This window comes from Carya illinoinensis, chromosome 15, assembly GCF_018687715.1.
Source record: "Carya illinoinensis cultivar Pawnee chromosome 15, C.illinoinensisPawnee_v1, whole genome shotgun sequence".
NCBI lineage: Eukaryota > Viridiplantae > Streptophyta > Magnoliopsida > Fagales > Juglandaceae > Carya > Carya illinoinensis.
Genome location: NC_056766.1, coordinates 28008530 through 28035607, shown reverse-complemented (window position 1 = coordinate 28035607; position 27078 = coordinate 28008530). Strand labels below are relative to the sequence as shown.

Below are 27078 nucleotides of genomic sequence, written 5' to 3'. Positions count from 1 at the left end.
CATTAAGGATGGGGATCTAGATGGTGGACTAAGCCACCTACCTGCCCATCGAACTGACGAGATTATGGCGTATATGGGGTGGAGATGAAGTGTGGGTAGAGTGATTGGGAAGGTAGCCCCTTAATCAAGGTTGCCAATGAAATCTTTTTTTGTTTGTGGTGCATAGATTTTTGAAACTTGCTTCACGAAAGTGATAGCTTGTTAATGATGTCACAAACAATTAGATTTTGTTCAATCTTGTCATCCTCGAATTTAATTTATATTCTAATCATTTGAAATTCTTGCGCTTGCTTGACAACCGAATTTCTATTTATCATTTGATATCAAAAGACAGTAAGTGCAAAAGTCTGACATTGGAATGTCAAGTTAATAAATCTGCTAGTCTTTTAAAAAAGGAGTATTCTACATACAGCCGTGGAGTGTATAAATATCGTATAATCATTTTAAAAAAGAGTATACTCCATTATTAAAAAATTAGTTTTTATTATATGATCTCTGTATTTATTCATTTTTTTAAAGAAATTACACGGTACTTGTATATTTTACAATTATACATATCATTTCTCTTAAAATAATAATGCCATATATTATACTTTTTTACAAGCATACCACAGTTTTATTTTTATTTGAAACCACCACACGTTTATCGTAATTCGTAAATATAATAATTTCCATTACCTTTTCATTTTTTTTTAAATAATTAAAAGGTTTATCGTAAAATCACCCGATTCTAATAAATAACAATAAAATATAGAATATTTGTCGGTAACAAATCCTTCTGGCTCTCAGTCCAATTGTATTCGGATTCTAGCGAAGAGCAATGTACATGATGGAGGCAGTGGAACCATCGACAGTGTAGTTTCTACTTTCTAGGGTTTGTTTCGTTTGTTTATTCATAGCGGCTTGATATATTTGATTGGATGGCGAATCCACTCTACGGCTACAATCCTTCGTCCTACGGAGCAGCAACAGCTGCTACCGCCACCACAACCTCCGGTCTCTCCTCCGTTTACACGTCCCGTTCTCTTACCGACGCCTACCTCTCCGACCCCACCACGCTCCGCTATTTAGGGTCGGATCTCTCCTCCAAGTACTCCCTTTCCGATCAGCGGCTTCGGGCATCCTCCTCCTCCACCTCAACCGCCTCCATGTACGAAGCCCTCCGCTACTCCAGCACGCCTGCGGCGCATTTGGTCTCTCAGGGTTCATGGCCCTCCGCTGATGTCGCCGCCGCCGACTCCCTCCTTGCCGGCCTCAAACGCCCCTCTGAAGGTGACCCTCTCTCTCTTTCTCTCTCTCTCTCTCTCTCGCTCGTCTCTGTTTGGTTACTAAGTGAAAAATGTAGGGAACAGAAGACGGAAAAGTGAATGCTAGTGATAATATGACATTTATTGATTCTTTTAATTTACCGGCTGACTTTAGGCTGGGGGCTCATGGTTGTACAATTATGATAAGTCTCATCTATCTATGGCTTCAATTTTCGGTAAGGCTCTAGTTGAGGAGCTTCGAACTTTATTTTTTCTACATTTCCTACCCATTCATGGTGATAGAGCCGCTGTGGAGGGATCTTATTCTGTTGCTTTTCGCTGTATTGTATGCTGGGAACGTAACAAAAAATTGCTTCTTAATCTATCGAGAGCCATTTTTATACTCACATTTTTGTCGTCCCACATGCGTGGGTGTGTCTTATTTATGTAATTGTGTTTTGTTTTTAATGCAGACTCTGCTTTAGATTGTGCATACATTATAAGACAACAGTGAGAGAAAATAATATTTGCCTATATGTATTGTACTTAGTGCTTACCAGTAAAACTTAAGCCAAGCTCAGCCATTAAGCAGTGTTGATTTTGTAACTTGTAAAGCCAAATTTAATGAGAAATTTATATTATGTCATATGTTGTCTGCTGAATGGTCCCACTTATATTTCTGAGCAATTTGCCACTCGGAATGATAAATTTAGAAAGTAGATAAACTCTTTTTTTGATAAGTAGAAAGGAGATAAACTCTGAAGATGAGGAAATGCTTTCTATTTGAATTCTTCTTGCAATTAGTAATTTGAGAAGCTATACTGTTTTAGTAATCTCAAAACAAGCTATAAATCATGAATACATTTAGGAACCTAGAGGCTAGAAGTCAAACCAAGTGGTGACTGTGATCTAACAAAAATCACCATAACATTTAGTTAAACAACATTCTAAGACTAAGAAAGAGGGAAAGAGGTTGCCTCTTATATCAATAAAATTTACTTTTACCTATCCAAAAAAAAAAAAAAAAAAAAAAAAAAAAAAAAAAGAGGGAAAGGGAAGGAGGAGTCTTCTCTATAAGTTTTGGTTTGGTTATGTGATTTTCTTTTACTAAATTTCATAATTCATTTCACATATTCAAGGGTAAGTTGTTGTAATAATAAATACCCGTAAATTTTTTTTTGTAATAATAATATCAAGATAACGACAACGATGATAATACTAACAATAATGATGATAACATTGTTTATAACATGTTCTATCTTTATGTTTTTTGTTTGATATATTTAAAGGGTGACTTCTTTGTAAAAAAGTGAGTCACGGAATGTGTTCAAGGAGCCTTGAAGTACTTAGCCCAATACAGGCTTGCCTCAAAGTTCAAATTCTTAAAGAAAAGGATTTTATGACACGGGAATCTAGATGGATGAAAGAGTTTATTGGTATTTTAGTTTAATGTGTTATGTGTAGCAAGTTTGAAAATTTGGCTGATTGTTTGCTGTTGTATATAAAAAAATATGCTAATTAAGTTTATTTTTATAATTTCATTGTTAGTAAATTATTTTAGTTGCATATGATTTCATCTTACCCTTATTTGATCTTGTATTAAAGTTATCTTACGATTATATGACTTAAATAAGTGTATGACTCGGCTTGATATATTTTTTCAGTTGTGTATTGAACTACATATAGAAATCACTATTTTTTGATAATTCTACTATTTTGTATCCCATTCCTTATGTTATTGCTACAAAATTTATTCCATGTAAGCTTACAATTAAATGTATATTCTTATTCCCAACTTATCTTTTAAGATATAATTATATAGTAACATATATGTTTCTGTGGTTTTCTTTTTTATACATGCCTACTATCTACTATAGTGCTCTACCATCAGGCTCTTTTGGGTGCCCATACTGCAATTGGGCAAACTGAAGCTTGGTATTCTACAAACTCTTTAGCCAAGCGCCCTAGATTCGACAATGCAAGCAATTTGCCTATATATCCACAGAGGCCAGGAGAAAAGGATTGTGCCCACTATATGCTCACAAGAACCTGTAAATTTGGAGAGAGCTGCAAGTTTGACCATCCTATTTGGGTTCCTGAGGGTGGAATCTCAGATTGGAAAGAGGTGACAATTTATTGTTATATTCTATGCCTATGGCAATGATATTTTAATAGAATATGAATCTAAATACTATCATATAATAGTAGTAGTACTTATGCGTTTTAAATTCTATGCCATCGTATACTTATGCTTCAATGGTATGAGTGAAATAATGCTTATAGCAAAATCTACGTCTTACCAATACCTATATGGTTGGTACTTGAATGTATGATAGACATTACCTTCTTTATAAGAAATTGAGATTTTGTGAAAAGTGCAAATTGATGCAACCCCAATACACAAAGTATGCAAGAGATATTAGTATCCGTCTTAGGGGATTTAAGGAAGAGATTAACTTCAAATAGGACGAGGTGAAAAGGGGGGCTTTACACCCTCTAATAGATTTTTAACATGTAAGCATTTTATGAAAAAAATAATAGAATCACACACAGGAAATCGCTAAATCCCACTTTCTCGTTCTCCCCTTTCTTCTTCCCTCGCCGCTCTCTCTCTCCTCCCTCTCTCCTCTCTCTCTCTCTCTCTCTATTCATTCTTCTACCAAACTTATCTTTGGCATATGCACCTAAATTTTTGTGCTTTTCTGAATTTGCAAATGTTTTACTTTTAGTTAATGGGCTGGCTATTATCCACTCTACCGGGCATTTTCCCCACCGACATAGATTTAGAGAAGGGGAAGGTGACAATCACTGGAAATGTGGACCCATCAATTCTCATCAAGAAGCTTGCAAAGTCAGGAAAGCATGCAGAGCTCTAGGGTAATCAAAGATCAATGGCAATGATAACCAAAACTACCTGGCGATTCGAATGGTGGTAACAACCAGCCCAAAGACAATTTAATGATCTAGCTACTCGATGGAGATCTAGTGGCAACGAAGATTGATTGGTGATGGAGAAAAACTGAGGGTTGCGGATGCGATCGGTTGAAAATAGACGCCTAGGAAAGTGAGAGTTTTGGGACTGCAATAGCTTGTAGGGAGAGAGAGAGCACTACTGAGCAGAGAGAAGGGAAAAAGAGGAGAGAGAGAGAAACAGGAAGAGAGAGGGAGAGAGGGAAGAAAGGAAAAGTAGGATTTACGTGTATGTTGTGCGGTTGTATTATTTTTCTTTTAAAATGCTTGTGTCAAAATTTTATTAGAGGGTGTAAAAGTCCCCGATTCATCCGTCCAGCCCCTAGCCTCTCCCTTTTAGAAAGCACACTTGCATAAAATCTACAAAGGTAGGCAAGTGATGATTGTGATGATCTGTCATGCAAACATAGAGGCATTTGGATAGAAAAAGTTCTAGCTCTAACACTGTCCTCTCTTGATGATCAAAGTTTTGGGCATTGTGATCTTCCCAGAGACACCACATAATGGAATCATTTGCTGAACTTCTAAGTGATGAGAATTACTTGAGACAAGACAACTAAAGAGTAAAGATTGAATCTCAGTTTACATGATCATAAGCATTCTCTAGACCCAACTTGTAGTGCAAATTAGTAACCCTTGATATGATGATTGTAACCATCCAAGGAAGGCCCAAGCCACATCTGGGCTCATACTCTAAAATAACTAGTCAAGGTTACAATTGGAGCCCTTTGTAATAATTATAAAAGGACATGAACTTCTCATTTCCAAGTAATGTGGGTTCACTAGCTTTCGTATCCTAGATTGTGTGATTGTGGATAAGAAAGGTTATGAATTGGATTCCTCATTGTTTGGGATGGAGATGTTCAAACCCTTTATAATGATTCCAACAAAATTGTTTTTTGATAAATAGTAAATACGATTCCAACAAAATTGTAACCTTGTTTAGTCCTTTTGGAGTATGGGCCTAGATGCAGCATGGGCTTTCCTTGGATTCTTAGAAATGGTATCGTAGCCAATCTCAATCACAAGGACTTGGGTTCCTTTCCCATAGGGTTAAAAATATCATGTTTATAACGTTTCATCGAGCTAGGTTATAAGGGATGGCAATCACAAGGACCTGGGTTCCTTTCCCATGGCCACAGTTGGAATCATGTTTAGGATAAAGGCATAACTCCATAAACTAGGTGCACTTGGGTGAGCCATTCCCTGTGGACCATACAAGATGACTTGCCCCTGTTTGTAATTATAAGGAAATTCTCTTCTAGAATGTCAACATGGCTGAGTGATGCTCATATTGGATTTAAGAACGCAGCAACATTCAAAGTCTATCTTTAGACATCTTAGCAGGGAACTAAGGATCAAGCAAGTATGCATGAAGTGACATTTCGTGGCCTAAATCCAGGACAGCTGCATTAGATATATCACTGGCGTAACTTCCCACATTGGTTAAGTCTCACATTGAATCAACTCCCACATATTCTTTACAGGGTGGAATTGGGCTTTATAACGATTTTAAGGAGTTCTAATTGTTTTTACTTTTCTTAACTAGACTTTTGGAGTAAGTACAGATATGAATAGCATTTTCCTTTAGTCATTACAACTGATATGCAGTCTTCTAGTCAAAATAGTGAAAACAAATCGAGATCAAAGCTCATTGCACATAGTTTTAATATGACTGCCACTTTGGATATTTATGGTTAGCTTCAAGTTTAACCAAATGTAACTCTTTGTAATCTTACATTACTTGGTAGCTTTTCTTTGGATTAATATTTATCCAAGCTGACTGCTGGATTAAATTTTTTTATAGACTTTTTTTTTTTAATAAGTACAAAGGAAAATATCTAAATGAACATAACTATCACCAAAACAGAAAAAAAGAAAAAAAAGAAAAAAGAATCAAATCTAAATGAACATATTTCATACACTGCACAACTCTATGTTAATAAAACATTATTTGCTATCCAGTCCAAAACTTGTGGTTGGTGAACTTCAAAATATAAAAATCTATACTATTTAACATAATAATGATAACTTATATGTTTTTTTATTATTAAAGGATAACATTGCTTTTCATCTCTGATTATCTCTTTTGGTAATGATCATGCTGTCCATTGGTGGATTTAGCAAAATAGTGAACCAGCGGAAGATTAATGAGTGGTGTGACATTATCTTGGAATTGCACGCGAAATGTGAACCTGACCCAAGTATAAATTCCTATACCTGTCTCTGTGACCTATTGAGTTGCTCTATTATACATTTGGAGTAATGATTAGTATTCTAAACTAGATGTGGTGGGTAAAGTCTCTAATAGGGATGAAAAATGATGAGGCTTTTGGTGCAGGTGCAGTTTAACTAAAGGTTGAACTCAATTCAATGATTTGTGCCTGGTCGCTGCTGTGTGCTTTCTATGGCGGCATGTTCTTTTATATTTTTTTGATAAGAACAAATTTTATTGATAGAATCTAGGCAAAGCCCAACTACACAGGAAGTATACAAGATATATACCTAGTTAAGAAGAGGGCGTGTAAAATATATAATCTATCATGCAACTTTTCTCTCCGTACACATGCCACTTTTCAGGTTGGTGAAGATGTCACGGTGAAGGTTTTGTAGTATCGTGGTGGTTGTTACTGGCAGGTTCACGTGAGTTAGTACGATTATCCTTGCAAAGGAAGGAACTAATCTGCGTATTTCAGAGCAGGGCTGGAATGAGAGGCATGAGCTGCTGGTGGGTCGAAACACAACACTGTGGATAGTGAATGTGTTGGAGGAGTGCTTGAAGGGGGGAAAGGAGGAGTTGTATTCGGTAATTAGGGAGGGCTACCATAGCTTTGTTGCTCAAATAGACGTGGGCGTTATCTGTCGATTGCAGAATGCGGTCAGGTGGGAAGAACCTGTTTGCTTTGCTTTCTAGAAGGTGAAGATGGGTGGGGATGGAGAAAACTGAAGAATCTGGTTTTGGAGATGGCCTAGCCTAAGGGAAATGGGTCTGGAACAGTTGAAGGAGCGCAGAGTAACAGAGTGGAAAGGGGATCAAAGACCTCGGCTAGATCCTTCAAGGAGGTTCTCACGACGGGACCAAGGTACGTGCAGAGGAGGGCTAACGGAGGTGCACATTATGTTGCTAGGGAGAAACGTCGAGCCCCATGCCATGTACGAAATGCAGAGGTTGGCAAGCTAGTAGGACAGGAGACATGGGTGTCCAGTAGGCGTCTGTTGCAGTTGCAGGGCCAGTTGAGGAAATTGCATAAAGAAATGGATGAAGTACAAAGGCACGTCGGGTTGTTTAAGGAAAGAGGTTGGAGATGGGAGGAAGCTAGGGGAAGGAGTGAAACAGGGGCTTTTTAAGAGAGTGTTGGGCCTGTTTGGAGTAATAAGGCTGGGCCCAATTTAGGGTTGGATATTGGGTCCTTAACGGAACCAAGGCTCCCTCAAGTGGAGGGCCTGGATACGGGCTTGGGCCCCCATAGCCCAGGTTCTTTTCAAAGGCCCATCCCTCCTCAACTAACAGAAATAAGGCCCCCACGAGTGGAGGGCCTGGAGTTGAACTTGGGCCTCCACAGCCTAGGTCCATTTCAAATGACCCCTTACTGGGTTCTCTCAACCTGGGGTTGAGAGGAAATAAGGCCTCCACGAGTGGAGGGCCTGGAGTCAGGCTTGGGCCTCCACAACCCAGGTCCATTTCAAATGACCTAGAACCCTTAAGTGGGTTCTCTCAACCTGGGTTTTCTTAACCTAGTCCTATGCGACTTCACAGAGGACCCAGAGCAAACATCGCGACAGCCGTCGGTGGAGAAGGTAATGGCGACGTCATGGAACTTGCCAACGGTGGTAGTGGAGACCGCCGATGAGGTCCCGGTGGCTCTGAGTAAAAAGAATATGATTTTGAACTTTGCAAAGGGTCCGAGCTTGTATCAGGAAGGGTGTTCTCTGATGCAGGGAGGACAGAGGGTGCCGATATGCTCAGAACCTATTTTTTGGGGCCGCTAGAAGCTCCTATCAAACCATTTCTAGATCTCGAGGTTGTGGACGAAGAGGGGGAGGAATCTGAGGATCTAATGCACTCGGTGGATGATGATATTGAAGCTCTCAGTTTCCCTGATGTTTGTGGACAGCTGGGGTTGGATGATATACCATCAGAAGGAGAATCTCTTGATTTTTAGATCAGTAGGGTGGAGGAACCTGTGCCACTGAATTTTTGCTTACTAGCGCAACCAAATGTTATAGATTGGGTCTTTCATAAGGTGAGGGAGATTCAAAAACTTGTGGGGATTGAGTGTGATGGATATGAGGAGCAATTTATGGCTCTGTTCACAGCAATTGAAGCAGGACATAAACAAAAAACTAAAGGCGAATCGAAAAAGCATCGGGAACTCAAAAGATTGAACTGGTTGATGAATATGGAGAGCAGTGCCAGTAGGGGAAGGGTGAGAGGGAAGGGGCTGTTTGTTCCTCAATGAAGCCTAAAATTGTGTCGTGGAATGTTCGTGAGCTTAATGAGATTAATAAGCGTCTACGGATTAGGAACCTGCTTCGAGAGTGGAAGGCGGATATTGTATGCCTGCAAGAGACGAAGTTGAAAATGATTGATAGGAGAATTGTGCGGAGTTTATGGAGTGGAAATCATGTGGATATGTCATTCTTGGCCTCAAATGGAGCATCAGGAGGGGTTGTAGTAAGGTGGGATAGATTGGTGGTCGAGAAGGTGGAGGATTGTATTGGGCAATACTCGGTAGCATGCTCGTTTAAGTGTGTCTCCGATAACTTCTTATGGGCTTTTGCAGGTGTTTACGGTCCCAACCTAGACACAACAAGAAAACTTTTGTGGGAAGAATTAGCAGGGATTCACTACTGGTGGGGACTCCCATGGTGTATAGGGGAGGCTTTAACGTTGTGAGATTCCCAAGTGAAGTCTCGGGTACTAGAAGACTCAGACCAGTTATGGAGGAGTTCTAGGAGTTTATTTTTGACTTGAACTTGGTGGATTTGCCACTTGCCAGGGGCAATGCGACTTGGTCTAACAATCAATCTTGGTCTAGACTGGATCGTTTCTTAATTTCACCATAATGGGAAAGCCATTTCATGGATGTATGGCTAAAACGTATGCCCTATATTGGTTTAGACCATTGGCCTATTCTGATTGACTGCAGAGGAGTTCATAATGGTCGTCGGCCGTTTAAATTTGAGAATATGTGGTTAAAATCGGAAGGGTTTGTGGAGAGGGTCAAACAGTGGTGGTCTTCCTATTAGTTCCAAGGTACTCCTAGCTTCATTTTTGCTGGTAAATTGAAAGCTCTAAAGAGAGACCTAAAAGTGTGGAACTTGAAGTCTTTTGGCAATGTAGGGGCAAACAGGAAAGTAAAGTTGTTGGAACTTCAGGAGATTGAGAGGTTGCAAGAGGCACAACCACTTACTCAGGAAGAACAAGATAGGAGATCAGAGTTGGTCACAGAGATCGAGAGGTTGATATTGCTAGAAGAGATATCTTGGCGGCAAATGTTCAGGGCATTGTGGTTGCGGGAAGGAGATCGAAGTACGAGTTTCTTCCATAGAATTGCAAATTCTCATAGGAGAAATAATAACATTGAGAAGCTGATAGTTGACGGTGTGGAGTGTAGTGATGAGCAGGTACTTCACAACCATGTAGTTGATTTTTATGAGAACTTGCTAACAGAGCAGGTGGGGTTGGTGGCCTCCCCTGAATGGGATGGAATTTGATACCATTGGGTCAAGCGATATCTCTCGGTTGGAAAGGGATTTTGAGGAGCTAGATGTTTTTGAAGTAGTGAGGAAAATGGCCATGGATACGGCTCCAGGACTAGATGGATTCTCTATGGGCTTTTTTCAAGATTGTTGGGAAGTGTTAAAGGAGGACCTTATGAAGATTTTTTAGAAGTTTTTCTTAGCTGGAAAATTTGAGAAAAGTCTAAATACTACATTCCTTGCTTTGATACCCAAGAAGGTGGGGGCTGTGGATTTAAAGGAGTTCCGGCCTATCAGTCTAGTGAATGGGGTGTATAAGATAATCTTGATAGTACTTGCGAATAGATTGAGTGAGGTGATGGGGGGAAGCTTATTACTTTCCCCAAAATGCCTTTGTCAAGGGCAGACAGATACTGGATGCAGTGTTAATTGCCAATGAATTCCTCAATAGTAGACTAAGGGCTGGGAACTCAGGGATCATGTGTAAATTAGACATGGAAAAGGCTTATGACCATGTTAACTGGGATTTCCTTCTACACTTGCTCAGGAGATGCGGATTTGGGGAATGATGGAGGGTGTGGATACACTGGTGTATATCTACAGTAAAGTATTCTGTGTTGATAGGTGGAGTTTCAGTTGGTATTTTTTAGAGTTCCCGTAGATTGCGACTAGGGGACCCGTTGTCACCTTTATTGTTCGTGATAGTTATGGAGGCCCTAAGTAGGATGCTCTCGGCTATGGTTGAAAATGGACTCCTAAAAGGGTTTCCGATTGTCACCCCGGATGGGGGCACTATTATTATTTCTCATCTACTGTTTGCAGATGACACATTTATTATGTGTGAAGCCGACCAAAATCAGATGCAAGTGTTGAAGACCCTACACTTTTGCTTCGAGGCTATTTTTGGTTTGAAGATGAATTTGAAAAAATCAGAGTTGGTGCCAATTGAGGAAGTTTCTAACATTCGCCAGCTAGTGAGAACGATGGGCTGTAAGATAACATCATTCCCTATGACTTACTTGGGACTTCCTTTAGGGAGTGCCTCGAGGGCACCCTTGGTCTTGGATTCAGTGATCTAAAAATTAGAGCGGAGATTGGCGGGGTGGAAGAGAATGTATTTGTCGAAAGGTGGAAGGATTATATTGATAAAGAGTACGCTCTCTAACCTACCTACCTATTTCTTATCTCTCTTCCCAATACCAGCAAGTGTGGTGGATCGTATCGAGAAGCTCCAACGTGATTTCTTGTGGGGGGGCTTGGTGGAGGAGTTCAAGTTTCATTTAGTTAAGTGGGAGCAGGTTTGTCGTCCTATTTCAGGGGGAGGTTTGGGGGTTAGAAATCTAAGTGCCTTCAACCGTGCGCTATTAGGCAAATGGCTGTGGAGATTTGCCAAGGAACATGACTCTATGGAAATTGGTGATTGAGAAGAAATATGGTGGTTTATGGGGGGAGTGGTGTACTCGAGAAGTAAGGGGGGCTTATGGAATGGGGTTATGGAAACATATAAGGAGAGGATGGGTGGTTTTTAATCGTCATGTCAAGCTTTGTGTGGGTACGGGATCAAAGATCAAATTCTATAGAGATGTTTGGTGTGCTAGCAGGGCATTGAAAGACTTGTATCCTCTTCTTTTCTAGTTAGCTAGTGATAAGGATGTTTCAGTGGCAGAAGTTATGGAGTTAGCGGGGGGTCAAGTTCTTTGGAATATTAATTTTAGTAGGGCAGCGCAAGATTGGGAATTAAGCAGCTTCGTAGACTTCTATAGCCTCATATATTCCATAAGACCACATATGTAGCAAGAGGATGTTTTGTGGTGGACTCTAGTGGGCAAAGGTAATTTTTCAGTTTGTTCCTTCTATAACGCCATCACCTAAGAGCCAAATTCTCTGTGTCCTTGGAGAAAAATTTGGAGACATAAGGCTCCTCCTAAACTTTCATTCTTTGTATGGACTGCTTCCCTGGGAAAGATACTTACCACAGATAATTTGAGGAAAAGGAGAATCATTATTGCAGATTGGTGTTGCATGTGCAGAAGAGGGGGAGAGTAGGTAGACCACCTTCTTTTGCACTATGATACGGCAAGGGCTCTCTAGAATGAGGTATTCTCGCGACTAGATATGGCTTGGGTGATGCCTAAAAATGTGGAGGCGGTGTTGGCCAGCTGGTCAAATATAAGGGGCAGACAACCAATTAAAGCTATTTGGAAGATGATTCCCCTATGCATTATGTGGTGCGTGTGGTAGGAGTGAAATGAGCAGACCTTCGAAGACCAGGAAGATCAGTGGAGGAGCTTAAACTTTTATTTTTTAGAACACTTTGTAACTGGGCTATTGTTGTGGATTTTAATGGCATGGCCCTGCATGATTTTCTTGTCTCTAATGTGCCTCCCTAGTTAGGGCGTTAGAGTTCTAATACTGGCTTTGCCATTGATCAATATAAATTGTTTATTTATCAAAAAAGAAAAAAAAAAGAAAAAAGAAGAGGGCATGTTCTTTTGTTACCCCTTATTATACCCTCAAATATGATATTGAACTTGAATACAGCATTCCCATGCTCCAAAGAATAGACATACACCTACATATTGTATTGGAGTCCATGTAACATAGGGTTTCATTTTCCCGCTAGTCTTTGTTTTCTGACTTTTGCTTGTTGGAAAGGCCTTCAGGGCAACCCCATTTTGCTGCTGTATGGAAAATGGTTCCTTTATATCTCATGTGGTGCATTTGGCTTGAAAGCATGACTGAGTTTTAATGATTGGGAGCTCTTGAGATGGGCTCAGAAGTTTCTTCTTTTCACTGCTTATTTTTTGTGCTTCTGTTATTGTACTCAATGACTTATAAAAAAAATAGAGTTATTGTACTCAATGGATCTAGCTTTCATGACTTTCTTGTATGGCTCCTAACTTGTAACTATGTGTTCTCTTTTGTATACTCCCTATGTAATTGGGCAATGCCTATTTACTTGATTTAGTAAACATTTTATTTTACTTATAAAAAAGGGTAGGAGGGGGCAACCAGTGATGGCTTCCTTACTTGACGGTGACCATAGTAGCATTCTACCCTCTAGAAACTGGATAGGAGGAGCATAGACTGCGGGAAGTCATAGGCACTTCCTCAAGTCAAGTTTTAGCCATAACTTAGACTACTACTTCACTAGATAATTCAATGAATCTTGAGGCGGCTAATACCAATAGTTTAAGATAAATCCATTTTCAGATCCAAACCCAGGACCTAGTACATGCTGAACTACTTGGGAGTAACCCAAGGATCATTGAGCTACCACCCTTGGTGGTTCACTTTCTTACTAGTCAATTGTTTGACAAGATGACCATTTTTTGAGAGATCATGCTCGTGATGATCTTTAATTTGTACAAACTTTTTGTTTTTTCAAACCCTTGCTATTTTTTTATCCAAAAATTAATATTCCCTTCTAGAAGTTACGCCAATTTGGGCAAGGAAGGCATCGAAAGGAGACCTTAAAGGTGGGGGTTGCTCCTGGCTGATCTCTGATCCTTGCGAACAAGGCACCGCGATGAAGGTGACAAATTTGCTGGCAGAGACGTCTTTTACCTTGGGGATTAGTCGAGAACTAGAGCCTTACCTAGGGCAGTGAAAGTTCTCGGATACCTTGTCATACAAAAAAAAAAAAAAAAAAAGTTGTGGAATTGTACTTCATGGAGATTTTTATTGTGTTTGATAAATCGGTTAAAGCATTTGCAATACACATTTTCTTTATAAAAGATGGTCTTAGCAATTCAGATTTTTCATTATAAGCAATGGATACCTTATCTGCAATTTTCTGCGCATTTGTTTATTTCATTTTGGATTAAATAATAAATTAGTCCCTGTGGTATGGTTTTTGGACAGATTGACACTTATATTCTAATTTGAAACTTCTTACTCGTTGTACTTTCAGCTTTGATAATTTAGATCCTTCCGTTACTGAACTGTCAATACTCTGTTAAGCACGCCACATCATCCCTAATGATGGACTGACACCTATAAAAAATTAATATATCATTGCAAGAAATAAAATTTAAAACAAAATTTAAAAACTCGTTTTAAGGGAAATAAAATTAAGCTTGGGTCACCCCTAAGCGCAGCCTGAACCCAACCGACACCTGGCTCTTGTGACCCAGGCTTAGATTTTTATTTTCCTTAAAATGAGTTTTTATTTATTTATTTTTAAAATTTTTGACAGGTGCTATTCCATCATTTGGAATGAAGAGGCATGTTTAACGGCATATTGATGGTTTAGTAGCATAAGGATCAAAATAATCAATGTTGAAAGTACAAGGAGTAAGAAATTCAAAATTAGAGGATGGACTAATTTGTCCAAAGCCAAAACACATTAGAATTTAACCCTTTTAGGTTGATGGGAATCTACTTCTGTATATTCTTTGCTACAATTGCTTTTCTTGTAATGGTTTTGTTTTCTTGATTATATGCTTAAGCTTGTTTGCTGATTGATACTAAAAGAGGGAGAGAGCGCTTAATATGATTTATTGTACATTTAGGTTCCAACTCATGCTACAAGTGAGTCACTTCCTGAGAGACCTGGGGAGCCAGATTGTCCTGTGAGTAGTTCATTAAACATTTTTCTTCACTCTCTTTTGTTTGTATTTATTGAGCATTTAAAGTCACTATTTCATTGCATGATTGGCGTTTTTCATATGTTTCAGTACTTTCTGAAAACTCAAAGATGTAAGTTTGGTTTAAGGTGCAAGTTTAATCATCCGAAAGATCAATTTGTGACTGCAGTAGGTGCTCTTCCCCTGAAATTTTCTAGATATGGCTAGGTGTATTCATTTCTTTTTTTACCCTGATATAAAAACTTTACTCTGGTTTCAGGGTGCTTCAGAAAATGAGGGCACAGCCTTACCTGAGAGGCCATCTGAGCCCCTGTGTGCGGTTAGATATCTAATTCTTCTTATCTCCTCGAACATTAGTTTGTTTATGTTGTTTATTGGTTTTCATGCTTGCTGTTTGAATCATAAAACAGTTCTACTTGAAGACTGGAAATTGTAAATTTGGTGCTACCTGCAAGTTCCATCACCCGAAAGATATTCAGATACCATTGACTGGACAACAGAATGGTAACGGTGAGCAGACTGAATTAACGATTAGTACAGAGGGAGCAATTGGAGATGCAAAACTTTATAGTCCTGTTGCATACACCCCGGCATCAATATGTAACTCCAAGGGACTTCCTGTGAGACTGGTAATGCATATTTTAATATTTTTGGATTGTTATATTACTTCTATCCTGATTTATATGCATCTTTGGTCTAAATAAACGAATTTACATAATTACATTAACATCCATAAAAATTTTGATCAAATTTTTCATTAACTGTTTTCCACTTATCATATCTCTGGATAGGTTTAATGCCATTTATCTGCCCTTCTCTTCCCCTTTGCGGGTTTCTATTGTTAACCTTGCTCTCTAGCCCATTGTATCCTGCCCAATATAAATGCCAAACCTATTTAAGAAGTTGGTTGACATGGGACAAATTTGGAGAATCTTTTTGTGTGCACTCTTGAAGGGCTTTAAAATTGGAAGCTTATTGTTTCTAGGATTTTCCATAGTGAGAGACAATAGGGTTTGTGAAAATGGTTATGTTTGGGAAAATAGCAGAAGGTCTTGTTTGGGAACTAAAATGTCCCAAAAAGATCATTTTTTTTTTTTTTTAAATTTACCTTCATATCTTTTTCAACCTATATAAATATATATATATATATATATATATATTTCTGCGATGGAGTAGAAAAACCACAGAGCTCATAAAACAATTCATGAATGGTGGCAAAGTTTAAGGCTTGTTAACTTAGTAAAACACGAAAAGGGTTTCAGCACTTTTCCCAACCAATCTGAGCCATGCATCTTGTTCTTGTGTGGCTAAAATGAGCTGATGAGTAGGTAGGATCTCACTCTAATTATTAGGGAAGGTTTGGTATGGGTGTTCAGCAAATAATTATGGGCAATGAAAATAGGCATTATAGGACTGGAGGGCTGTAATCAATCCGAGCTGAGTTGATCTTTTGGGTTATCGAGTTTAGCTGGCCTCAAATAACTTGAGTTTGAGCTTGAGCTGGGAGCTTGCCAAGCCGAGCCAAGCTCGAGCCGAGTTGAGTTTTTTTTTATTAATCTTTGCCTGTAATCTTTAATGAGCCCGAGCCCGAGTTGAGCCGAGTTATTACTCGAGTCTTGTTTGTGCTGTTTTAAATATGTTTTATTTATTTTTGAATGAATTGAATAATTAAAAATACCAAATTACAAAAGAAAAAATGATTAAATTTAATGAAATTTTTACAGCTAATTTATAAACCTAATATTGAGTTATAAGATTATAAAATTTTTAGTCGACTATGTGTCATTTACAAATTTACAAATTGAGTGGGTCATGAAAGCTTTTTTTTTTTTTTTTGGTTTTTTTTGAGTCGAGCTTGGTTCGAGTTATTTGAGTGAGTATCAGGTGAGCAATCGTATACGGACTAGTTCATTTACAGCCTTATAGGACCCAAACCATCTATTACTTGCCCTAAAACGCTGGGTCACATTGTTTTTTTATTTTATTAGTTTAGTTGATTCATGATGTAGTAAAACCAGGGTTTTCCTTGCTAATGCATCTCTTGCTTCCAACAGGGTGAGCTGGATTGTCCATTCTATTTGAAAACTGGCAGGTGACTATTTGCCTATTTATGTCTTATTGGTATGAAAAATCAGTATAGCGTGACAGTTTTTAATTTTCTTAAATTAGTTGCAAGTATGGTGCCACTTGCCGGTACAACCATCCTGATCGGAATGGTATGTCTCTATAATGCTGAAATTTATTTACTCAGATTTCAAATGCATATATACTGTCATTTTATGTACTTTTTCTTTGGAGCTTCATTGCTGAGATTTTTGTACAGCAATTAATCCACCTGCTGCCGTGGTAGGCCATCCCATTGTAGGCTCCCCCGCAACCAATCTGAATATTGGTGTTGTTAATCCAGCCGCTTCTATCTATCAGACTATTGATCCCCGCCTGGCTCAGCCAACGGTAAATTGGAAATTGTTGCTATTATATGTTTTATTCTCTTTAATTTGGTTTGCTACATAAAAAAGGTTATAATTCAGCAGACAAGGCTGAGCTAGAAAACTTTCGTTTTGGGGCTGCCGCTGGTTATTGAATTATATGAGAGTGATAATTCTTTATCTTCAAATTCACTATTGAATTTATTTCTGTTTTAGATATTCATCTCTTGCATAATTTATAGACCATATGTTTTCCTTTCTTTTCGGAAAAATTAATTTAGGGTCCATAGAAGCCAATAGACTACTTTTTAGGTATAAAAACTTTTTGATAATCCATTTAAAAGATTTTTCTTTAGTGTATATTCCTGCATACTCTGCCAAAATAAATAAACCTCTTATGACCTCTAAGAAAAGAGGAACTTGACCCGTTTTCACTGTGAGACCCTGGTTTTCAATTTGATCATTTTGAGATGCTAGTTTAGGATCACCTTAAAATCTGAATCTTTCATTGGTCAGTCTGTCAAATTATTTACAAGCTGTCAAATTATTTACGAGAAGTTGCTCACATGGACTATGCCTAAATTTTGTATTAGAGAGAGATTAAAAAGTTATAGCCTAAGGTGGTCAGTCCCTCCAACCAATGTACCCAGCGGGGGTGCACCAATCCCATGTAGGTGGAGGGAGGATTCCCTCCCCACCTTGCACCTCCAGTGTGGTGTTATGCTTTTTAATTTTTCTCTCTCTACACATCATTCTTCTCCCGTGCCCACGTAAGAAATTTGTGCTTATTGAGTCACTTGTCACACACACACACACATGCACACATTTTAAGTAAAATAAAATTTTATTGAATCAAGTAACTAAGTGTAGTGCAAGTATAATACAGAAAGTATACAAAAGAGAACACAAGTTACAAGTTAGGAGCTAGAAATGGATACAAGAAAGTAATGAAACTAGCCCCATTGAAAACAATAGCGGAGGCCCATAGAAATAAAGTATGAAAAGGAATATCTAAGTTCTTCCAAAGAGCATTCCCAGTCTTTAAAACTTTGGCCATTCCTTGCATGCCAAATGTGGTGCATTTGGCATAAAGGAATCATTTTCCACAGGGCAGTAGTTTGGAGGTTATCATGAAGCCCTCTCCAACAAGCAAGAAGACCCACCACCCTCCTAGGCCTTTACAATTCCAATCCTGTTGAAAATTTCATCCCATAAACCCTTGCCAACTCACAATGCGGTAAGAAATGGTCCACAGATTCACTTTTTTAACACACGTAGAACCAATCCTTAACAATGAGTCTATGCTTTCTCAGATTGTTCATGGTCAGAATTTTACCATGGGAAGTTGGTCAGGGCCTTGGTCTTATGGTTGAATGCTCCCTCTAGGTCCAAGGTTCGAATTCTCTTGTAAACAATTTATAAGGGCTATCAAACTAAGGGAGTTTCCCTTTGAATTAGCTGAGGTACACTTGTAGGAAACTCCTGTTGAGGGGGCCTGTGCACCTCCAGGATCAGTCAAGACTTTGTTATCAAACATCCGATGACAATAAAAAAGAAAAAGAATTTTACCATGATAAGCAGTCCAACCAAAAAACAGCATTGGGAGGAACCTTACTCCTCCAAATGCACTTCAAAGGAAAATGATTATGGTTCCGACTTGACATATCCTTGTACAAGGATCGGACCATGAGCTTCTAGTCCCCAAGTTGAAACCAAAGCACCTTGTCCACCTCTCACACTACCAATGCTTGAAGTGCACAAGCTGAAAAGTTCAACCAAGATCCGCAATTGATTCTACTCTCAAGCAAATAAAATAAAAACTCCCAATTGAGATAATCATTTTTTTTTTTTTTAAATAAGTGATTCAATTCAGATAATCATAAGCCTTCTCCAATAAAAAAAAAAAAAATGAAATGTAAAATTCTTTAGTAGTCTAAGTCCCTTTGAATGATAAATCCCCTTAATAATTAATAAAATGAAAATTACGGTAAAGAAGTACCTTGGAATTCTCCCCCCCCCCGGTCCCCGTGGGGGTTCACAAGGCTAATGGCGTGCAGGTCCACATCCAAGGCCCCACCCTCTTCGGAATGAGTATAATGAAAATCTCATGAAGGCTTTTCTCAAGTTTCTTGGATGAATAACATTCATGAAAACTCCCATGAGATTCTTTTAACGCCCCTTCCCCATAGCTTAGGAATGTCATGTGCATTCATACTTTACGCCCAATAAAGAGATTCAACATCATAAAAATACCTCATTTATTGGATCATAAAACTATGCTTGGCATGCAAAGTTTTAAAAAATGAAAACAAGAACATAATAATGTAAACATAAATCTACTCTTGGCCGCCCTCCTTAGGCCATGTTTGGGAAGTGAGATGAGATGAGAATCTCATCTTAAAACTTCTCATAATTTCCTTCCTAAAATTTCTCAAACGCGAAATACTTTTCAATTTCAAATCTTCAACCTTTTCATCTAATAATTACTTAATCATTACGAGTTTCTTAAACTTTCAACAAAAATAGTACAACTTTTTCAAATTTCAAAACAAAAATAATATTAAAACATTACATTTAAATAATTTTTTAACTTTATTATATTTTTATTCAAGATCTGCAATACAACAGGCTAGGATTTCTTATATAGCTCTATCCTATATTCGGATCAATCGAGATGTGTCAAAGTGAGTTAAAAAATGTTTTGGGGGATGGCAATTCAGGTTAGTTATTGCCTTAAAGGTACGCATGTAAAAATTCTGTGTGTTCTGTAACCCTCTCTGGTGCTTCTCGCCAGAGTTAATCTCCCTTTTCAGTTTAGTCTCCTTTCTATGCTTTTTCTACTCCTTTTTACTTCTAATTTCACAATGCTTCTCGTCAGAAATCTTCTTCCATCCCTTTTCTTCCTCTCCTTATTTTTCTTTCTCTTTTTAGTCATCTTTCTCTTTAGAGTTGCTCTGATGGAGGGTGATAGGTGATTAACAGTGGAATAAAAAACCTTCGTCTTTTTGAAAGAGGGCGGTAACAACATTCACGTTACTGAAAGCAGTAGAAGGCTGGTTATGTTTATTTCCTTAAATGGGACGTCGACGTTATGGGTGGCAAAGATGGTGGAGGAATGCCTAGATTTGGTTTTAAGGTTTCTTCAGAAAATTGATGGGTAATGGACTTCTCACCATTCAATGTCAAGTTAACTCTAGGGGTTGTTTTTTGCAACTGGCTGAGTTCAGGAATGGTAGGAGGATGGGTGTAGTGGTTATCCCTTAAGGTTTGAGAGATACATAAAAACAAAATGAGTAGAATACTCAGTAAGCATTACTTCATACTATGAAAGTATACTAACATAAGTTTTCATTCATGCATTTGTTATTACTCTACATACGTCACATAAAACATTCATTTCCTTTAAAAACATTACAAGGTGGGGTTTTTTTTAAAAACAGTTTTCATTTCTCATAAAACATTTCCCATACTTTATACATTCATTCATAAAGAAACTAAATCATTCATACATTCGATTACTCTTTTCACTTTTCCTTTAGTCGGTACACATTGTTACGCCCCGTGTGTGGGTTAGTGGTCTTTTGAACCTGGATTCAGCTTGTGGCCACAGGTTGGGAATCCCTTTTAGTCAAGGGTAGCACTGTGTACATTACTAGTACTACTTACCCGATATTGCAATCTGCCCAGTCCATTGGTACCATCATTCATTCAATCATGGCTGTTATGTAGCTTCATATATTAAAACTTTCAGTCCATTCCTTTCAATCCTTTTTCCATTCTTTTTATTCATCAGTCCATTTCATTTCATAAACATCATTTCAAAGTATAAGCATAAACATCATCATTTAAACATCATTTCATAGCATCCATTAAACATCATTCCATAGCCTCATTTAAACTTCATTTCATAGCCTTATTTAAATATCATTTCATAGCCTCATTTAAATATTCTTTCATCCGATCATTTAAACATCATTTCTTAGCATTAAGCATAAACCTCAACAATTCATTTCATGGAACATATAGACAATAGCTACTACATTTAACATCCATTTCAAATGTATACAACTATTCTTGAGGTGCATAAAAATGGGCTGCCAATGAAGGTCATTACGTATGTCTTAAAATGTTATTACTTAGCATGCTTTTATAAACATCATTTAATTTCATAAAGCATCATAAAGAGAAACAATTTTTTTTTTTTTTTTTTTCATATCATTAGAAAACTCTAAAAGAGTATGAATATAATACTTACCTAGACTCTATGCTATTTTTCATTTTATGCAGTCCATTCATGTGCGTGTCAGATGACAAATTACATTCATACATAACTTAAGGGTCATTTCCTTTTTAAGTGCATATGTAACTTCAACTTAGAATTGCATAAAACTACCATTGACTTAGACTTCCTTCACTTAGACATTCTATTATCCAAATATTTACTACTCTCTCCTTATGTCAAAGTTAGTGTGTGTGACCTAGGGGTGTACAAGTAACCGACAAACCGGTCGTGACCGACACAGACCGGCCGCCGGAGTCAGGAACCGGCCGGAACCGCCAAGGAACCGGTCGGCGTGCGGCAGAAAATAAACAAAACCGACGTTCGTCGGTTCGGTCGCGGTTTGAGGCCGGCTCAAACCGCTGAACCGGCCGACAGCATATACATATATTTTTTTAATTTATACCTAAATAAAACGACGCCGTTCCACTTAAGTGGAATGGCGTCGTTTGATTCTCTTATTATTAAAACACATGTAAACGACGCCGTTTGTATTAAAGCAAACGGCGCCGTTTTATCTATGATAAACGAAAAAAAACATAAGTAGAATGACGCCGTGGGATTTAAAACCAAACGGCGTCGTTTTGATCTCCTTCTTCCTTCTTCTTCTTCTTCCCCGATTCACCTAGGTTTCACAGCTTCTCTCTCTCTCCTCTGTAACTCTGTCTCTCTCTACTCTCTCCGAGCACCAGCGCCGCTAGAGGAACCAAGAACCGACCGTGAACCGCCATAGAACCGCCGGAGTAGATACGGACGGTTTTCCTCCTTCTCATCGACCGGTTACGGTCAGTTGCTCCGGCGAATCTCACCTCATCGGTCGGCGTCGGTTTTAGCCAAAAACCGCGCCGATGAGGTCGGTTTTCACCCCTAGTGTGACCCTATGGGGTCACCTTTCCAACACATTACATTTAACTTCATGTTCTTATCCTTTAAAGTGAACTTCCATGATTCACTTTAAAGGTTAAGATACACTACCACCTTCATCATTCTCTCTACCTTCCAAACCATCCACTTCCAATATATGACTAGATCCAAGTTATATAACTCAATCTTAGTCAACACATTCATCCCTTTCTCCATTCATAATGATAACCAATAATTTATCATAACTCAAACCAAGCATCATACACAACTTTAAGCCAACTCTGAAGCTTAAACATTGTGTACTAATGCTTAAGATAGACTATCCATTACATATAGATCTGTTCGATACATGTGTCCAACCAATTCACACATGTACGCTACCCCTTTTATCACCTAAGATTAACATATAGTTCACTAAAATGTCCGGTTTTGTATACAAGCTTCATACACACCAACACTAACACACTAACACCCAACTCAAATTACACATGTACTCTATCCCTTTTATCACCTAAGTTCAACATACAGTCTACCCAAAAAATCCACTTGTTTTTAAAAGCTTCCTACAAGCCAACACATCCTTTGACACATCACGTTCAAACTACATAGCTTATCCTGACACTTCACACGATATACAACTATATCACAACTACACCACATCTGATCACTTCACATAGTTCATGACCACTTTCCAAACTGCACAGTGATCCTATCACCACTTCACACTATGCAGAGCCACAACACATTGCACAATAATACCCATCACTTCAAACTACACAGCCACATCACAACTACTCCATAGAGTACTGTTCACAATAATCCCACCACTTCACAATCACAACCACAAAACAATCACACCATTCAAAATCCACAGTTCACAACACAAAGCATGTTCACAATTCACAATGCACATAGCACCTTTTACAACATTCCATTTCAATTTATAAGCACAATATCTCTTGCACTAAAGAGAGATTTATACCATAAATTGGGGCTGAGCTGGGCAGCGGTGCAATTGGCGAAAGGTGGTAGTGATGAGCTCGGGCAGCTTGTTACCTGTTGGTCCTTCACGATTGTTCTTCTGTAAGGAAGAGAGGCAGTGGCTGGCGTGGGACTGAGGGAGGTGGAGCTAGGTGGTGGCAGGGGCTGTTTGGAGGGGGCTTCGGTTGCGATAGGTCTGCTCGAAGGTGGCTCAACATGGGAGGAGGCTCACAATGGTGGCTGAGGCTAGGGCTTCCGTGGCACTAGCCGTGAGGAGGGGTTGGGTTAGAACGGTGGATCTCAATTCAGTGGTTGGCCTTGGGGCCTAGGTGGTGCGGCCATGGTTGAGGAGATCGGGAAGGGAGATGGAGAGGGGTGGTAGTGGTGTGGTGTGGTGGCAGAGGTGGCTAGTGGTGGCTACGGCGGCAGCGCTGGGTTGTCGAGAGAGGGAGAGAGAGATATGAAGGGAGGGGGGGGGGGGGGAGGTGAGATGCTGAGGGGAGAGAGGGATTGGGAGGGGAAGAAGCTGAGAGGGAGAAGGGGTTATTTCTAGTGAGATGTGACAGTGCCGTCGGCGGTTGCGGCTTTCGTGGGCTTCAAGAAGGCGCCTTTTTTTTGTTTTGGGGGGGGGGGGGAGTGAGGGGAGAGAGAGAAGAGACGAAAGGGAAGGGAAATTAGGGTTCTTGGGCAATTAATTTAGGCCTACATCTTGGGGTTCCTAACCTAAATCCAACGGTGGAGATAAATCCAACTAAAATAAAAGATTGATAGAAATAAAGAGTAGAAATAATTGCAAGGGAAATGCACCGAGTCTTAAAACCAACTTTTATTCTTGATCTAAAAATAATAATCTTCATCATAAAATAAAATGATGAGTTTTAGTAAATATTTCTAAGAGAAATAAATCCATCTAAATAAGTAGATTTTTTAACATAAAATAAAATGATGAATATTAAATAATATTTGTAAAAGAAATAAAATCATTTAAGTAAAATGATTTTCTAGAACTATATTATTTTTTTGGGGTCCAAAATCAAAGATGCTTACTTTTAAAATTAGGTTTGGTTCAATAATACTAAAAATATCCCATTTAGAATAAGTTTTGGACTCATAAAAATATTTAGAAGATTTTAAAACACTTGGCTCAATTTAAAAATCATTCACTAAATTTAAAAGCAAGGATTCGAGATTTAAAACGTATAGATGAGACTCGTGACCAATCGAGAGGAAAAGTGCAGTTGGTCACAAAACCAGACAACAGAAGAAGGAAGGAAATAAACGGTGATAGGATAAAAGACTAGAAAAAGAAGAGAGAATTAGTGACAAGAAGCTCCGGAAATTAATACAAAATATTGATATATAAAGCACAGGAAAACAAATCGAGAGATGATTTGAAAGGATGAATGAAGTGAAAACTAAAAACAGGAAGGTGTCACCGGCGAGAAGCGCGGGAATAGACATCAGGAAAGAGGCCAATTCATATTTGATGCAACCCAAGATTCAAGCACATCAAGATGTAACACGTGATGTCATGAAATCAGGGTAGACAAGTCAATTCTTAGTCAATATCTGCACCAAACATAGAGCTTCTTTCATCTTGAATTCACTCATTTGTTATATTACATGTAATTTTAGTTACTGATTCTGCAGTTATTATATCACAGGGTAAGCCTTGCGTACCATGTCCTATGCTCATAAAGACAAGCTAGATGCACCATGTGTGCCTCTGAGGACTGTCAATGTGGATTGCTTTGAGATTATGTATATATAATCTGTTAATGTATATGTGGCAACACATATATGCTTTCATTTTCATTTCTTATTTTTCATGCTGCGTGCAAAACATAAGATAACTAAGTTTGGTTTTAAAAGGGAGCATTTTTTCATCATATGGGCTACTCTTTCTCTGGGGTTTTAGTGACCTTATGTTGGTCATGGAAAATTCTTATGCCGACATTTCTTATGAGCCAATGCAGTACTTGTAGAAAGTAATGAAAGTAAAACCTGATGCATGTTTCATGTTTGTTCATGGCAGGTGGGAGGGGGCCCACGGATCTATCCTCAACGACCTGGGCAAATTGAATGTGATGTGTGTATCTTTACCCTACTTTTCATAAAGATTTGAATGCATTTGAGCTGAGCCCTGGCTTGTCAGACCTAGAATTTCTAATGGAATAAATTTAGGGTCTTGACTATTCCAGACCTGTTAATCAATATACTTTTAGAATGACTAACTAGTCTTGCTAAATTTATACTGAGTTTATGGTTATTGTTATTATCACTCTAGAAAAAGTGGCTTATATTTTGAACCAAACTTCAGTGTTTCTATTTTATATCATGGTACTAGGACTGGTGTCGGGACTTCTTTATCCAGCATTTGTTTTCCTGCCTCTATCTAGATTCTGTTAACTTTGTCAAGTTTGTCTTCGTTTTTTTTCAATAAACCAATATATCCTATATTTCGTCAATTTTTTTTTTTTTTTTTGGTTAAATGTTGTAGTACTATATGAAGACGGGGGAGTGTAAATTTGGTGAAAACTGCAAGTTCCATCACCCTATTGACCGGTCTGGACCACCACAGCAGCTCACTGTTAAACTCACTCTTGCAGGATTACCTAGGAGAGAGGTAAGCAATGTATATGTTTCTTAGAATTTAAATGTAGCAGATCCACTTTCTTTGTTTGGGAAGATCTCGTCAATCTCTGTAGGAAATAATGCACCAGTCAAGTAAACTGATTGTGGGGCGAGATACCGTTGAAAATGTTCGTTTTATTTTGCCCATGCATGTGGATGCTTCTGTACAAGAGCACTAATATGGTGGCATTATTTGACAGGGTGCTATTATCTGTCCTTATTATTTGAAAACGGGCACGTGCAGATATGGTGTAAACTGTAAGTTTGACCACCCACCTCCTGCAGAGGTAATGTTAATGGCAGCATCGCAGGGAACTGATGGTGAGGAAGAAAAAGGGGATTGGAAAGAGGGTGAATCATTTCCAGAACAGTAACAATGAGGTCGCTTGAAAGAATTTCAGGAGAGGGGCTTCTTACTGGCTTGAGTTGCCATTGTTCTTCGTATATTGCTTGAACTTAAGTCGTCAAAGTCACTTCTATGACAACCACTCTTGTGTGTGACTTGGTTCTGAGGAGAACCCAAACAACCTTTGTTTATACTTCGGTGTACTTTTCATCTTAGGCCGTTTGCTAAAATGCTACTTTCATTGTTGTGTTTTAGTAGGTGTTTAAATATTTTATTATTTTGGGATTGCTTTGGACTGATCTGTGGGAGTGGACGCGAGGGAGAAGGGGTGGGGGCGCCCCAACAAATGTTCTTTCATAGCTAGTCCAGTAAAAAGAAATGCAAGTGGAAAAGTGGAAAATAGTGCTAGAAGAATGATCAGTGCCCATAATCCATGATTTGCTAAGGAAATAACTGTTATAGAAGGCAGTTTTCAGTACAATCTCACTAGAGGATTGCTGTAAAATGATCAGTGAATAATGATGCCTGGACTTGACTGCTTCAGAGCCTTTGATGAAGCTTCTCACATCCATATCCTTCATATTCTCTGCAAGGAAAGCCAGGACACATGCGAGCTTGTTTTCGGTAAAAGGAACAGCAATTGTCCTTTGGAAGCGAAGGTTAAATAACATAATTGTCGTCGGATGAAGAGGCGTGTGGGCCTCACACGATGCCACGCATAGGTGGTGTGTGGATCACACGTGCATGATGAGGATTTTGTTCGACTATAGTTGGCAATGGATCGACAAGTGCGCAGATTAGAGAGACAGTGTGAGATGGCTGTGGGCTGGCAACTTTTGGACAAAAAGGTAAATGGAGGAAAATAAGAGGAAATATAGCTAGCGAGACATGTTACACAGCAGCTTCATACTTAGCACATCATTATTTTTGAAGTGTAAAATAAAAGAGGGTAAAATAGTAAAATTATATTTTTCAATAGTGTGAAAAAGTGTGAGATTGCTGTGTATATTTTCTGATAGCTAAATGATCGGAATCG

The 27078-nt window shown here is 38.6% G+C and overlaps 1 protein-coding gene across 3 annotated transcripts; it reads left to right on the top strand.

Annotated features, from left to right (window-relative positions):
* The first annotated feature begins 764 nt into the window (after nt 1–764).
* LOC122295960 (zinc finger CCCH domain-containing protein 37) lies at nt 765–26319 on the top strand. 3 transcript variants are annotated; one of them, XM_043105244.1, is made up of 12 exons: nt 765–1272; nt 3125–3372; nt 14435–14494; nt 14600–14677; nt 14769–14828; nt 14920–15138; nt 16564–16601; nt 16679–16725; nt 16860–16963; nt 25098–25151; nt 25563–25688; nt 25897–26319. In XM_043105244.1, the coding sequence occupies exons 1-12, from the start codon at nt 921–923 to the stop codon at nt 26068–26070; spliced, it is 1560 nt and encodes a 519-aa protein (XP_042961178.1). In that variant the 5' UTR covers nt 765–920; the 3' UTR covers nt 26071–26319. The 3 variants fall into 3 exon arrangements, with proteins under 3 accessions (XP_042961178.1, XP_042961179.1, XP_042961177.1); XM_043105243.1 differs by having other exon boundaries at nt 766–1272; nt 16833–16963; XM_043105245.1 differs by lacking the exon at nt 14600–14677 and having other exon boundaries at nt 16833–16963.
* Nucleotides 26320–27078: the final 759 nt, after the last annotated feature.

Coding starts and splice junctions, on each gene's coding strand:
- LOC122295960 (XM_043105243.1), top strand. CDS start 921: ATGGCGAATCCACTCTACGGCTACAATCCTTCGTCCTACGGAGCAGCA. Junction 16,726..16,832: donor CAACCATCCTGATCGGAATG/GTATGTCTCTAT, acceptor ATTTTTGTACAG/CAATTAATCCACCTGCTGCC. Junction 25,689..25,896: donor CAGGATTACCTAGGAGAGAG/GTAAGCAATGTA, acceptor ATTATTTGACAG/GGTGCTATTATCTGTCCTTA.